General features: G+C 48.9%; 5 protein-coding genes across 5 annotated transcripts; 1 reads left to right on the forward strand and 4 right to left on the reverse strand.

Moving 5' to 3' along the window:
* Positions 1-35: 35 nt before the first annotated feature.
* Positions 36-1,615, reverse strand: ASPZODRAFT_130190 (hypothetical protein). Its single transcript, XM_022722449.1, has one exon. It carries the CDS (start codon positions 1,373-1,375, stop codon positions 299-301), a length of 1,077 nt encoding a protein of 358 aa, XP_022582743.1. The 5' UTR covers positions 1,376-1,615; the 3' UTR covers positions 36-298.
* Positions 1,616-1,848: 233 nt separating this feature from the next.
* Positions 1,849-4,908, reverse strand: ASPZODRAFT_62480 (hypothetical protein; the record flags this gene model as incomplete). The annotated part of the gene is made up of 3 exons (XM_022729078.1): positions 1,849-2,617; positions 2,688-4,685; positions 4,739-4,908. The coding sequence occupies 3 exons, from the start codon at positions 4,906-4,908 to the stop codon at positions 1,849-1,851; spliced, it is 2,937 nt and encodes a 978-aa protein (XP_022582744.1).
* Positions 4,909-6,498: 1,590 nt separating this feature from the next.
* On the reverse strand, positions 6,499-8,157 carry ASPZODRAFT_62938 (hypothetical protein; the record flags this gene model as incomplete). The annotated part of the gene is made up of 4 exons (XM_022729116.1): positions 6,499-6,753; positions 6,808-7,392; positions 7,457-7,913; positions 7,991-8,157. 4 exons carry the CDS (start codon positions 8,155-8,157, stop codon positions 6,499-6,501), a joined length of 1,464 nt encoding a protein of 487 aa, XP_022582745.1.
* A 467-nt stretch (positions 8,158-8,624) lies between these two features.
* Positions 8,625-10,237, reverse strand: ASPZODRAFT_14384 (hypothetical protein; the record flags this gene model as incomplete). The annotated part of the gene is made up of 4 exons (XM_022724949.1): positions 8,625-8,769; positions 8,821-9,263; positions 9,343-9,736; positions 9,801-10,237. The coding sequence occupies 4 exons, from the start codon at positions 10,235-10,237 to the stop codon at positions 8,625-8,627; spliced, it is 1,419 nt and encodes a 472-aa protein (XP_022582746.1).
* A 2,396-nt stretch (positions 10,238-12,633) lies between these two features.
* On the forward strand, positions 12,634-14,463 carry ASPZODRAFT_130197 (hypothetical protein). Its single transcript, XM_022722450.1, has 2 exons — positions 12,634-13,192; positions 13,263-14,463. Exons 1-2 carry the CDS (start codon positions 12,659-12,661, stop codon positions 14,307-14,309), a joined length of 1,581 nt encoding a protein of 526 aa, XP_022582747.1. The 5' UTR covers positions 12,634-12,658; the 3' UTR covers positions 14,310-14,463.
* Positions 14,464-14,546: the final 83 nt, after the last annotated feature.

A 14,546-nucleotide genomic window follows, 5' to 3' on the forward strand; every position in this document is an offset into this window, starting at 1 on the left:
ATTCATTCAGTGACTTGAACACTGACTGTATCCTACTGACTCTCGTCAAGGACTGGTATACCTGATCCTCTGCAGGAGAATTGTTGACTGTGCTCATGTGAATTGACTGTCAGGACAGCCATCACAGCTACTATTATCCCTGATGAGTTTGTTCCAGACAGTTCATATCGCTGCCCCTCGAGACTAAGCCCTACTTTTGAACCAAGTTCGTTCTGCTGACTACAAGAATCTCGATAAGATAGATACTCTAGGGTGCAGAGAAAACTTTCGATATCTTCACAATACATGATTTGATACATTAATATTCCAATAACAGATCACCCATACTCTGACTTATATCGTCCTTCTTGGTCCCCCAACTCAAATCCGCCAACAGTGCTGCTCTCTTGGCTGGAATATCTCTGAGCAGCTGACGTCGCCTCCAGCCTGCACCCCAATCCGCATAAGACGCCAGCATCAAATGTCGACGCACCAAGCACCACTGAGATTCCCGTTCCAAACGGAGCATGGCAGCCGTCCAGCCGCCCAGATGGTCGAGGGCGTCTTCCAGTATATAGGCCAGGAAACGGTATCCGTCCATGAATTCTGAATCATCATGCATCTCCTGGTTTGTTTTCGTGGACGGGAACCCATGCCCGAAGCGTTCCTTGATGATGCACACCACCTCTTGGATCATATTCCAATCTACCGCGCCTTCAAGCTGCGTCGAGCCTGTTCGTACCTCCAGGTCTTTGATATTTCGCAGTCGGACAAACGGAGCGAAGAGCACCCTGTAGTCCTGCAACGCTTCAAAAAGCTCCTCGCCCATTCTCGAAGTGGCCGCTTTGGGAAGCCCCTCGCACATGCTCGACGTGGCCGCCTCGGTCTTCTCGTCGTACCATGCCGAGTTCTCGTGTGAAAGAAAAGAGACCGTCATTTTCTTGATACAAGATACACGGATCCCTTGCAGAAACTTGACCAGCCGGTTTACCTTGCGCCATAGACAGAGCAGTTGGCCTGGGTCGTGGGGATCAGGAGCAAGAAGGGAGATGTTGAGACTTCGTATACGGTCAAAGGGGAAGTTTTCGAGACCACGATCGCGAGCGTCAGTTTCCCCTCTGATACACCACACAGCCTTCTTGTTGATGTTGTAGGCTGTGAGCCAGTGATCTCGTCGGTGATTGGGAGAAATCTCCAGGTTCAGTTCGAAACCGTGGTACAGCTCGTAGGATATCTCCTCAGCCAAAGCTTTATTGGCTCGAAGGATAGACAGGCTGGTCTTTGGAGCTCGTGTCGCGGTCGTATCTTTGCCCTCTGGTTGGAGGTAATTCCAGATCATGACACGGACCTCCGGGGGAAAGTGATGGAAGTTCCCAAGGATTAACTTGGTTTCCATTTTGTTAAAGTTCTGGAGACTGACAGTAAAAGGGATTAAGATGTAATGGCCACAGTAGTAGGTGATGAAGGGAGTCTATTAAGAGAGTGTATTAAGAGGATGTGTTGAGAGAGAGAGAGAGAGAGAGAGAAGGAGGGAAGGAAGGAAAGAAGGAAGGAAAGAAGGAAGGAGAGTATAAATCATATTCATTGAATAGGCAGGCAGGCAGCACTCATCTACTAAGCCTTATTAATACAAAAACCATAGATTTATGAGAATGAAAAGATCTATTATAGCTTTTATCCATGGTTATGAAATATCATTTAATCAGTGCAGCCTGCTGTAGACTCACATCAAAATGACCTCATTAAGATGAGTATTCGGGGGATAGTAAGAAGGAAGTTAATAGTCTTAAAAATCAAAGAGAGAGAGAGATCATATAGTTATATGGGGAAGCCTCGAGGAGTGAATGTCCAACGATCAAATCGATCATTCTATACCTCCTGTAGCAAAAGCTCCTGACTGATGATATGCGACTCCCCCAGCATCCCCTTGGCAAGCAAGACCAACTCGTCTACCGTGACCAAGAACTTCAAGTACAGATGGATGGCCACGCAGAACTTGCGATAGTCCTCGTTTCGGATGAGATCCTTGCTCAGCCAGGCCTCCAAGTGCCGACTCTTCCAGTACACGTAGCATCGCTTGGCTAAGGGGGTAGGGAGTGCTTCGGGAAGAGGATCGCCGGTCTTGAGTGACTGCTCAACCACGCTCAGCACAGCCATCACATCCCCGATATTGGTGTGATCCAAAATCCCGACGATGGCCTGGATCCGTTCTTGCATCTTCGTCGGCAGCGAGGCAGAAAGGTATAGGAGTCGGCCGAGGGTGTAATTCATCACATGGCAAAGGGTTTTCACTTGGTTTAGACTCTGGCTGTCGAATGGGGAGCTGGAGAATTCGTATTTCAGCATGGTGATGGGACCCGTGAGAGGCACAAGGGCTTCGTCGAGAGCGAGTGTGATCTTTTCAGCAACGATTCCGATTTTCCTATCAGGCCGATTCCAGCATGACAGGAGGAGAGCGTAGTGGTCAGATAGACTGCGCATAGCGTTGGAAAGAGACTTGCTGATGTGGCGAGACGCAGCCGGCGGTCGAGGGAAGACTTGTACAATGATAGCCCCTGTCGTGCCGACCAAGACAAGGACGATACGACGCCAGAAAAGATTATAACCAATTCCAGCGTTGCCGGGGGCGGGAATATGACTGGAGCTGTGGTCAGGAATCGCAAACAAAGGGCAAGCCAAAGGACCCAGGAGACAGAAAAGTGACTTACGTATCGTCCTCGCTGTAGCCCACTATTAGAAGGAACGTTGCCGCACCGATAATGTTGGCTGCCATCAGTGCAAAGTTGGAAAAGACCCTTGACCACATCATGATTGCGATCATTACTGCTGATATGGCCGCCAGTCCATACGGGTTGCCTGGCCCACTGCCCGAACCGATGTACCAGGCTAGCAATCCAAAGACACCACCAACAATCGTTGCGATACTGCGAGTCAGTATCGAGAAGGTGAAATCCGCCATGTACGGAAGAAGCGTGAGTTGAGCCATAATAAGTCCCCATATACCCTTTTCTCGATAATAGAAACCAGCGCTGGAAGGAATCGCGGCCGGGATCGCGAGGGCTACCGTCACGATCACAATACGCAGAGCGTACAATCCTTCTGTATTGATAAACCAGTGATAGGCATTGAAAATTGCGGTGGCAAAGCCACCCCGGCGGTTAGTTTTGTACCCACGGCTGATTTGGAGACGGATCTGTGCTTCTTTGAACTGTTCTTCCACCACGTCCGGGTCCACAGAAAAGGACTCGCCGGGGATAGGGGCTGCCACTTTCCTCCCTAGCACCCAGGCGACAGCGTATCTGATTCTAGTGGGGAACCAGAATCTGGCCTTTGTACGTCCCTTGGACAATTGGATAACACGAGACAGCAACCCGACCAGTGAGTCGGCCACGGAAATGATATGTTCCTCGAAGACCATCGAGAATACAATTTGTTGCATGGGATAATTGAGCTCTCTCTCGGGTGTTGCGAGATTCCCTTCATCATCGAAGAGATCAGCATGTATCTCCAGTAGCTTCTCTGTTGTATCTGTGGCAAAGGACGTCCGAGTTGCTTTGAGGTTTTCAACGGCGGCTTCAGCTCGTTGTACCAGGCTGGCAATCTGTTCCTCGGATGGACTTGAAAACCACCGGCGCGAGTTCACCGTATGAATACATTCGCCCGTTATGGCGATCGCATCCGAGCAAGCCGGCAGTATCTCCGACGCTGATTGTCTGAGTACCTCGATAGTCTCCTCAGGTAGATTATAATTATCGGTGCCTCGTACGGCCCGCCATAAACGTACACTTTCAATTATTTGATGGCGCCCAGCTGGTTTGGGACGTCCGTCGCTCTTTTCGTACTCCCATGAGCCTTCAATATCTTCCACAAGAGGTGCCAGGGTTTCCGCCTTGACCGCACCATTAGTCCGGCCAATGTGGAATTCGAGTAATGAAAGACTGGATAAGGTGGCCAGTCGAAGAGGTTCCCTCAAACTCCCGATGTCATCTGCGCTCCAGCGGCCGTGAGAAAAATCCAGGGGAAGAAATGCGAGAGTAGGTCCCATAGATTTGTAGACCATTATTATCTTTGCCTTCAACCCACGTAGTGCCTGCAGGTCCAGTCTTTCGGCGTCCCTGGCAAGGTCTTTTGTTGTCAAGTTGATAGGGGTGTTGATCAAGCTCAATACGCCTTCCATTGCTGTAAGGACGGTGTAGGATGTGGACTGTGGGAAGAGAAGAACCGATGCCGCAAGCCCTAGTCCGATTCCAGCACAGCTGGGAATAGCAATCGTTTTGGCCAGGTTTCCATCAAAGGTGTAAAGCAAAGGTCCATAGAGGAGGAAGAAGTCGGTGACAATGATTCCCAGGATTTGTGTCAGGGCAAATTTTGGGTTGTACATTCGAAGACGTGTGATAAAGTAGATGAACAGACAACCCAGGCAGTAGTAGACGGCTGTCATTCGCGGATCAAGCATCTCTCCGCCGTAGATAAGTAGTTCTGCTTCTGTCGCAACGCTGCGTCCAGATACCTTTGCCTGGGCAACGGCTGCTTCCTCGACGGCTTTGAGAAGGATTTCTGTCTCTATTTCGGAACGAATGGCCAGCGCAGCCTTCATGGTGATGGCTCCCCAGGCCCAGGCGAGACAAATACCGAGAAGAAGAGTGACTGCAGTCAGAACAAAGACAAAGACAATGCCCATGGGGGGCGCCATGAACAAGATAAGGCTGAAGAGTCAGTAGTATTCTATACTATGAAATTCTGACCGGCGACAATTTACCATGCAAAAAAGGTGGCCTGTCCGAATTCGCGCAAGACGGGGTTGATAAACATCAGCAAGCATGCCACCCAGGCTGGAGCCCAGCAGCGAAAGAAGGTCTTGAGATCACGGGCATTGAAGTGATCAAGCCAAGGAGGCAATTCTCGTTTGGGCTGGCCAGGTGTCACCATTTCTGTCGGCGTGGAAGCAGCCGCATCTTGTTCGCTCTTGGGCACCGTTTGCGAATTCACGCGGGCGTCTTCGGATGATGCCGGCTCTGACATCTGGAGGCCAACACTGTTTCATATGAAGAAGCAAAAGACCGAATAATCAAGATGATAAGTTCAGGTTCACATCTAGGGGAATATATTTCGTAGGGCGATCTATTTTAGTCCCATAATTAACAAACAACATGACATTTTGGGGACGACGGGGGCGCCGGGAACGACCTCAGCTTTGTAGCGCCCCTGTCCATAGCATCGGAGGTTATCTAGAGTAGACTATACATCGTATAGCTGCATAATGATAGGGACCATGGCGCAGCATTATGCAATTTTTGCCAATCATTTTGCACGCTAGCTGACCAATTCATGCTTAGTAGTGTTAGTGCCGCAGGATGAATGATCCTATACAGAATAAGGCACTAATAATCCTCTTGACAATTTGAGTGGCTCAGTGATCTAGCGTCCCTTTGGTTTTGTCATAGTTGGTGTATGCGCTGCATGATCAGTAAGCAGGGAAGAAACCTGGATTCCGTCAGCCAGGAGGTGTTGGGCAGATAAGGCCTGGCACTCGAACAGCTAGAGGGTCTTTGTCTTTTTGAAGTGACAGGAAGCTTTGATATGCAGGGATGGCCATACAAAGTCCAGACCAAGGCCAAACAGATACTCGGAGTCTTACTCGTCTTGGTGCCTTCTTCTCTTCGAAATATGTCCTCGAAAATTCCAACCACTGCTGCCACCGAGACTCCAGCAGCGCTTTTACATGTTTTAAAATCGTGAGAGATCTGTTTTTCGACACCACAGGTCTCCCAGTTGGTCCATAAGCGGTGTATAATAGGCATATGGCACAAGTGTCCCCGGTTGTGACTGTTCCAACAGCAAGAGGTACGCATCGGGCGTAGAAGACGACGAGCGCAGAACAGAGACGCTATCATATGCGCATCTCTTTTTGCCTTCTCGGGTGAGTAGCTTACCCCAGTCAGCTTCTTGGTTTCCTTGGTGCAGTCCAGCAAGAATTTCGAGGTACAGATTGGCTTCTTCTCCGAGATCTCGGTACCGATTGGGTGAACGAAACGGCATGGGACACGACAAGGCAACCCTCCTAGATGTCGTGAAGCTGCAAGATAGCAGGCGATGAGTACAGCTGTCGCATCTCGGCTTGATTTCATCGAACTAAAAAATCCTGTCAGCACAAACCCGCCCCTGATTCTCAGTTTGATAGCCTCTCTACCCCTACTACTGGCCTTGATATCTCGTTCTTTGCATTGTTGACAACCAATCCGTGATCTCTTACCATTTGCTTTGGTAGCTGGCTGGGTTGCTTCCCCTAGTGAAGTCGAAGAGAAGAAGTGAGAAGGAGGAGAGGAAAAGCCAACTTCTGCTAGTGACTTTTATTTCTGGCTGTTCCCGTGACCTGCTCGATTCAACCTCCCAGCACAACCAGAAAAAACTGCCCATATAAAACTGCTTACGGTTACTCGGTTTTCTCGGTTGTATTCATTTCATCCACCTATCTACTACATTTCCCCCTTTTTCAAGTTTCTCCACTGTTAAGGAAGGTCACAGTTTCACCTGGAACCTGGGATTTGTCCGGATCTGCTCGCCATATTTGTATAGAAGCACCCCTCCTGGAATGATGGCCAGCGAGATGAAGCCAAGCAACGAAGCACTCCAAGCCACGCCTAAGGCGTTCAACATAGGCCCGCCAGCAAGGGGGAGTAGAGCTCCGCCGAGTGATCGCAGGATAGTATTCGAAGCCGTTGCGCTGGCGGCGTATATCACATACGCGTCTACAAGGTACATGCTCACGGACATCTGCATACGAAGAAGTTAGGAGGAGAAATAAGGACTGAGGAAGGTATCACATACGAAGATGGTCATCATACCCATTCCCACAAATGATGTGCCGATGATAGGGCAGATCCAATGGACCCTCGCGTGAACCGACCATCCATACCAGAACATGCCGATGGGAAGAAGTACGGCGCCTAGAATCATTTGGGGGAGACGGTACTCCGGCTTACGCTCTCCACCATGCGATAATCGAGTGACAAGGGTGTCGGAGCCTGCTCCGGAGATGGCCAGGCCGACAGCACAGCCGACTCCGATACCGAGAAAGGAGAGGCCGACTGTCCCCTGCGAGAATCCATAAATACCCTCGAACACGAAGGCTAGAGTGGTGAAAATCAAATATAGGATGCCGTAGACGACGGCGCAATAGGTCGAGAGGAAAAGCACAATGGGCGAGAAGAAAAGCAGTTTGAACGGCCGGGATATAGCAAGTTTGATTTGTTGGCCTGGTGTCAGCATCTCTGTGTCAAGCGCTGATCGATATTCTCGGTCATCACCGTTTTGCCGGCCCTTCTTCTCCAGCTTCTGTGCTCGCTTGCGAAGGAGAACAGGAGGATAGGTTTCCCGCATGAATATGAGCGAGACGACTAGGAATGCACCACTCTGGTTCATCGATTCATGGTCAGTATACAAAATACATCAAAACCGATATGGGATGGCCACGCACCAGGATAACCAGGATCCAGAATGTCCACCGCCATCCTTTATATTCTGAAATAAATCCACCGGCTACCGGTCCAACGACAGGCCCAAGAATCGGGCCCATCGCCCAGATTGCCATGACGGCACCTCGTCGCTCCGCAGGGATTGTATCCGCGATCGATCCGGCCCCGATGGTGATAGGACAACTCCCGGCAATCCCTGCCAAGAAACGCATCCCAATCAACATGCCCATACTACTCGCCTTGGCGCAAGCAACTGACCAGACGAAGAAGAGGAGATTGCAGGTATGATATACGGGAAGACGGCCGTACAGTTCCGACGCGGGTGCCACCAGGATAGGGCCAAAAGCGTACCCGAGAACAAAGACCGAGACTGCGAAAGCCCCCATCATGGTGCTGGTAGTATTGAAAGAAGCCATCACCTCTTCCTCGGCGGGAGAAAACATGGATGATGAGAGGGGCCTAGGGGGGAAAGACAACATATTCAAGTGAGCTTAGAGGCTCATATACCCTTTCTGAGAGGCGCAGGGATCACACACGTGATGAAAGTCATAACAGAGATGAGGACAATAGTCGGGGCTTTCCTTGAAGGCTTCCAGTTCACGGGATTCTCGGGGTCATCAGGACCATCCCAGTCGACTGTGACAAGATCGGTGCTGACTATCACATCGCCTTTCTCACTCTGGGCATTGGCTGATACGGACATGACCCCGATTTCTTTCTCGAAATCAGTCCCCGGGGTCGAGACCATCCTTGGAGAGCTCTACTCAAACGAGATGGTTACCAGCAGATCGATTGTTATATTTATCTTGGAACAAGATGACTCGGTACAGCAAGAACAAACTCCTCTAGATGAACACAAAAGATCCATCAAACCGACGGCCCCTGGAGACCTTAAATAATGAGGTACTAATGATTAATAGGCTAAGTTACCCCCCCAACTCTTCGCTTCGCTATGGTCATATGCTGTCGTATTCATACAGAGCGACCTACGATTGGCTCATTTTTATTGTGTTAGAAACAGATTCGGGTTTCATAAATATTGCTATCCGGTTGTGCATGCATAAAGCGATCCTATCTTATCTTCCCCGGATTATGGTACGAAGTACATATATGAGACCAAGCCCTTGACGAAGCAGTCAAGACTTGATTATCAGAATCAAGCATCTGGAGCTACTCAGCCCAGGTGACCGTCTTGGTCTGGAGAAACTCATCAAAGCCCGAAGAGCCCCCGAAACGACCGAATCCGCTGCTTTTCCAACCTCCATGCGGCAGAACTGGTTCATCATGGACCGTGATGGAATTAATATGGACAGCCCTGCAGTACATTAGTATTGAAAAAAGGAGATGGCGATACCATACTACTAACCCGGACTCGATCTTTCTTGCAATCTTCAACCCACGCAGAAGGTTCTCTGTGAAGACCGCCGCACTCAGCCCATACTCGGTGTCATTAGCGAGGGCGATGGCGGTTTCGTCATTATCCACGACGATCAGTGAGACCGTCGGTCCAAAGGACTCTGTTGCATAGATGTCCATTTCCTTGGTGACTCCGTCGATGATCAATGGCCGCATGCTTGCCGGGCCGATCTCATTTGCGTCGGCGTCTCCGAACAGGACACTACCTCCCTTGGCCACTGCATCTGCTGCCAGCTTGTGGTTTCTAGCAACAGCCGCTGTCTGCACAAGCACCGGTGCAGGTATATCCTTGCCGAACATCTTCTCAGCGGTATCCACGAGTCGTTGGCGGAACTCTTCGGCAATTGCTCGGTGCACGAGGATACGCTCCGTCGACATACAGATCTGTCCACTCTATTGTCTTATCAGTGAACTCTGTTCTTTACTGTTTCCTTTTTCACCTTCAAAATTACAGGTAAAGGATCCAACTTACATTCATAAAAGATCCTAGGACACAACAAGCTGCGGCATTGTCCAGATTGGCATCATCGAGAACAATTGCCGAGGCCTTGCCTCCCAACTCGACGAGGATAGGCTTTAGATATTTGCCTGCGGTGGATGCAACAAGAGAGCCGACGTGGGTGCTCCCCGTGAAATTGACCTTGCGTACTGCCGGGTGCGCAATAAGGGTATTAGTCACTTCCGCGGCATCAGCAGGCCGATGATACAGGATATTCAGACATCCTGCGGGCAGTCCCGCCTGTCTGAAGATATCTCCCAAAGCCCAGAAGCACTTTGGTGAGAGTTCCGATCCTTTCAGGACCACAGTATTGCCTGCAGCGAGTGGAAGGGCGATAGCCCGAATGGCAAGAATGAACGGAGCGTTCCTAAAAGCATTACTGATGAAAGCTCACAGATAATTATGGATGGGAAAGAAGTTACAGTACTTACCACGGGACAATCCCCAAGATGACACCATACGGCTCCTTATAAATCATGGCGCCCCTACTCTGGTGTGTGACGGCGGGCACGGTACCCTCGATTGTTGGCACTCTAGCAGCAAAGTCCTTCAAGAGATTGAAGCCCATTGTGAAGTTGATGTCGGCGAACTGCCTGGTCGCCCCGGTCTCCTCGCACTGGTACGCCAGCAGCTCTTCTTTACGGGCGAGCAGCAGCTCCGCGGCGCGCATCAGCAGGTCTCGGCGCGGGTATGCTTTCATATCACGCCAGGCTGGGAACGCAGCCTGGGCGGCGTCCACGGCACGGTTGGCTTCAGCAACCGTTGCGCCCGTGCAGTGGTAAATGATCTCGCCGGTAGCCGGGTTTTGGACCGGGAAGAGGGTGTCCGTCGTGACGGAGTCATTATTGATAAGAAGTGGGATGGACATGGCGGTTTTCTCTCCCTCGCAAAGTCCAGGCTTATGATGATTGAACTTCAGTTGATTCTTATAAAGGGTTAACTGCAAACGAAGAGGGTTTGATCTACATTTATCTGTTTGTAAGAACGGGCGGTCAAAGCTTTCAGACTGCCGAGACGCCACCCATATAGCTAAATATGTAGTTCAATAGAGTTTGTGTATTTGATGAGAAGAATATCATCTAATTACCTTAAATATAGCCATAGCACTATAATAATAAGGGCAGTAAGAAGGATGATCTTGTTCCTGAATAGAAGCAATATAAGCACGTATGTAGATCATAGAGCTAACTAATCAGTAGGTAGTACAACTAGTTGACAAAACCATTGTAAGCTTATTAAGTATTCATATAGATAAATCATGAGAAGCCCTCTTCTTCCAATTTCTCATCCTTCTCTTCTTCCTCTTCTTCCTCTTTTCTTCCCCCACAATCTTCGCTTCGCCAGGTCAATCAGAAGACGTTAAACCCAATCCAGAGGCTCTGATAAGATCCACCGATGGTACTCTATACTCTGAGACGGTATATCGATAATCGATCTGCCGTCTTATTTACCGAAGGTATCTCCTCCTCGATTTTGAGAACCGGATTGTAGTCATAGTGATCAATCAGTGTAGTGAGTCAGTTAAGCCAGGTGTTGTTCTGTCGAATGCCTCAGGAAAATGTATGCCTGAGGCAGAAAGTCTCTTCGCCAAAACTATTTAAATGCCCATATTTCTCCAGATGCTAAATCCATCTCCCTTCTAATACTCTAGACCCTAGACCCTAGACCCTAATCTTATCTCTCTCACTTCCTCTTCCCCTCTCATGAATACCTGGTGTTCCGGTAATTGCCGAGTGTCATACGGTTCCGATTACTCCGTACTTCTGTCTACGGAGTACACAGTATCGAGCTCACAAGGAGGGGGAATATGTCACCTCACATGGTGACCTGATCAGCCTTAGCAGGTGGTGAAAGCATCTCACAGCCCTCGTCGACGTCTTGCCCTCTTCATCAAGGCTGACGTGGCAAAATGGGTAAGAACAGAACAAGTGTCTCGAGTCTCCAGGCTCATCCTACACACATCCATTGAAAGTCATGGGGCTGTAGTAATGCGTACGCAAAGACAGATTGGCCATATTTGACCTCCTGCAGTTCATGGCTAGCCTGGTTTACCGCCAGTTAGTTATGGACGGGGTATGCAAACACTTGGTGCACTCACTCACCATACAACGAGATTGGGGATGTCATCCCTGTGCAATACACCTAATCATTTAATATATATGATATATATATATTATATATGAGGGGTTATGACCCGGGCACAGCCTCGTTTTGGAAAGGGAGAAATGCAGCTAATGGGTGATTTTCACCCATGCAGGGATCCATTTACCTATCTGTACGACTTCAATGCTGGATAAACTGATCTAGCAAACATTCCAGTGCTGGAGACCTCTGATGTGGCTCTTCTAGACACTGATGATACCAAGAGAAAAACGAGGTCTCTTGATGTACAGGTTTATTTCAATCATCAGCTCCCTAAAATATAAGCCGCCTTTCCCCCCAAGCTTAAACTGCGTCTTGAAGAATTTTCAAGTCTGTCTCCGCGATTAGTTAGTTCAACTATATCCCAGATCATTGAGGCCGAGAGGCTCCTCCCAGGGCAGTCTTGCGGAGTGGAGATGACCAGCAAATCATGCCTATTACTGCAACTTTTTTTTCGCCAAATGGGAATTTCTCCTTTATGTAGGTCCTTAGTTACACTCTAAGGGCAAGCAAGTGTCAGGAGTATTTAATCCTTAGTTTGAAGTCCTCATAGATTTGTTGCACTCCAGCGACTCATAGATTCTCAGGGAGCTTGGGGACGTTGGCCCTATCCTTATGAACGAACATCTGTGTTGCATTAAGTGAATCCTAGCTGGATCAACATCTTATGCACTGCAAGTTAGCACACTCCATGCTGCCCGACTGCGGGTGATTCGGACAGCCAGGGCTAAGAATCATCCAGCTGCAAGCCCACTATTAGAGTCATGATGGCGCTCAACTATCGGGTGCTGCCGGCGAGGGCCCTGTCAGTGGAGAGACTATCAGTCCTATAATTAAAATATTAATTATCTTTGCGATTCATCAGGCTTACCTTTGTTGGGCCGTAACTGCCTCCAGGACTACAGACATTCATACATGCCCTGTCTAAGGCTGGGGCTTATGTCTTCGGCTATGATTTCATCGTGTGCCTTGCCTGTTTGATTCCTCTTGACCTAGCAAACTCCACCATTGTCAGCGTTCCTTTTATGCATCCTGTATGGTACAAGAAATCTTAAAATATCTTATCTTCTCTATATTTTTCTTCACTTGAAGATAGTCGACCTCTGTTGCCGACATGGGTGATCTGTACCAACTGTGTAGAAAGCTCATGGCCGCTCGGATAGAGTGTGATATTGGAAACCATGATTACTTTATTCCTATAAATGAACAAGTCGCCCTGATCAACGAGCAGTCAGTTACTGCATTGTTAGACGATAGTGATAAAGATATTGCAAGGAGAATCTGTGAGGGAAGCCGAACTCTTTTCGCAACGCTTTTGTTAATACGCCGCCCTTCGGACATCCTGAACTTCCTAGAGGAAGGGGTCTATGACAAGCACTTGCCTTTCACACGGATCAAGAATAACCTGGAATTTGAACTCAATCTTCAGTCTGGAAAGCCTGCACAGAGTACCCAGGGCTGGGATTGGTCCGATCGAGAGTATTTTGAACGATATCAGTGGTGGATGCTGGCGCCTGTATTCGAGGATCTGGAGCACTATGACCTTTATGAAAAAGTGTTACTACCATTTACCTCACTCGGGGATGCTAGGATCAAGATTCGGGGAGGCGGCTGGAGTGAAGTTTATCAAGCGCGGGTTCATCCAGCGCATCACAAATGGTCAGCAGTCAACAACTTAGAGGTGAGCAGATGGTTCCCTTGAGGAGTAATCGGGGATTTAGATACTGACGCTTCTTCCAATTGCTCCTCAGTCCAGTGGGCCTCTGGTCGCCGTCAAACGTTTGTATGAGTCTAGTGAAGAGGAGTTCAAGAAGGAGCAGAGCATTTTAAGGAGGCTGGGGGCTAAAAATCATCCCCATCTGATCAAGCTCTTGTCCACATTTCGTCAAGGAGGTAAATGGAATTTGATATTTCCATTTGCTGATTGCAATTTGAGAACATACTGGGATAGCCACCCGATTCCTGCCTTTGAAGTCGAGACAATTAAATGGACACTGGACCAAATCATCGGTCTTGCATCAGCCATATATCATATTCATGACTTTCGGCTGGAGTACCGGCAGAAAGATGTTTCTGTAGCAGGACTAACTCTGCGAGTACAGGAACAGGAGAGAGTTTATGGCCGTCACGGCGACCTCAAACCTGAAAATATTCTTTGGTTTAAGGAATCCCCCAATATCAATGCAAGAGGCATACTTCAGATTACAGACTTTGGATTGGGACGATTCCACGGTCGAGTTTCACGGTCAAACGTCAATCCCAGCTCCGTCTATGCATCACCTACCTATGAAGCTCCAGAATTGAAACTCTCAAGGCCTGTATCCCGGGCGTATGACATGTGGAGTCTTGGTTGCGTGTTTCTTGAGTTTCTGACGTGGCTGCTCATGGGGGCTAAGGCGATAGAAGATTTTGCGGATTGCCGTGGAGAGCCCTCGAATATCAGCGACGACGGCTCCATTACCTTCAGCGATGATAACTTCTTTACTATCACTGATCAAGGACAAGGAGGGAAAGTGAGAGCAGGGGTCATCACCTGGGTGGAATCCTTGCACGCCCACGAAAACTGCTCGGGATTGATCCATGAATTACTTGACTGTGTTATGGATGGCCTTATTGTCATCGATGCAAGCCGGCGGTTCAAAGCTGGCCAGCTGGTGAGAAATCTCAAAAGCCTCAAGCAAAAAGCCGACTCAAACGAGGATTTCATGATGCGGCCGGCACCTTATCAGGTAGAGCCTCCATCGCCCCCAGACTCTCCAGGATCCAGGCCGCAATTTCTGCTCGCCCAGTACTACTGATTTCTGTTTCCCGTTGTTCGGTGCCTCTTCCTAGGTGGAAAGGAAACCTTTTTTTGCCTTCCTCTTGTCTATCTCCTTGTTTTCCTTCACTCTCATTACTCCTGTCTGAAGATCGTGTTCAACCTTCTTCTCTTCTCGGGTCATGTTTAAACTGTAATTCAGATGGTGGTCAAAGGCCATGGTAACTAGAATCAGAAGCCAGTGGAGCGATTCCCAGCTAATCTTGTTTGGACGTGT

The sequence above is a fragment of the Penicilliopsis zonata genome (genome assembly GCF_001890105.1).
Source record: "Penicilliopsis zonata CBS 506.65 unplaced genomic scaffold ASPZOscaffold_4, whole genome shotgun sequence".
Classification (NCBI taxonomy): domain Eukaryota; kingdom Fungi; phylum Ascomycota; class Eurotiomycetes; order Eurotiales; family Aspergillaceae; genus Penicilliopsis; species Penicilliopsis zonata.

Bases quoted from the DNA above. Each gene is read 5' to 3' on its own strand.
- ASPZODRAFT_130190 (XM_022722449.1), bottom strand. From the start codon at position 1,375: ATGGAAACCAAGTTAATCCTTGGGAACTTCCATCACTTTCCCCCGGAG.
- ASPZODRAFT_130197 (XM_022722450.1), top strand. From the start codon at position 12,659: ATGGCCGCTCGGATAGAGTGTGATATTGGAAACCATGATTACTTTATT. The intron at 13,193-13,262 runs GTGAGCAGATGG...ATTGCTCCTCAG, and splicing joins CAGCAGTCAACAACTTAGAG to TCCAGTGGGCCTCTGGTCGC.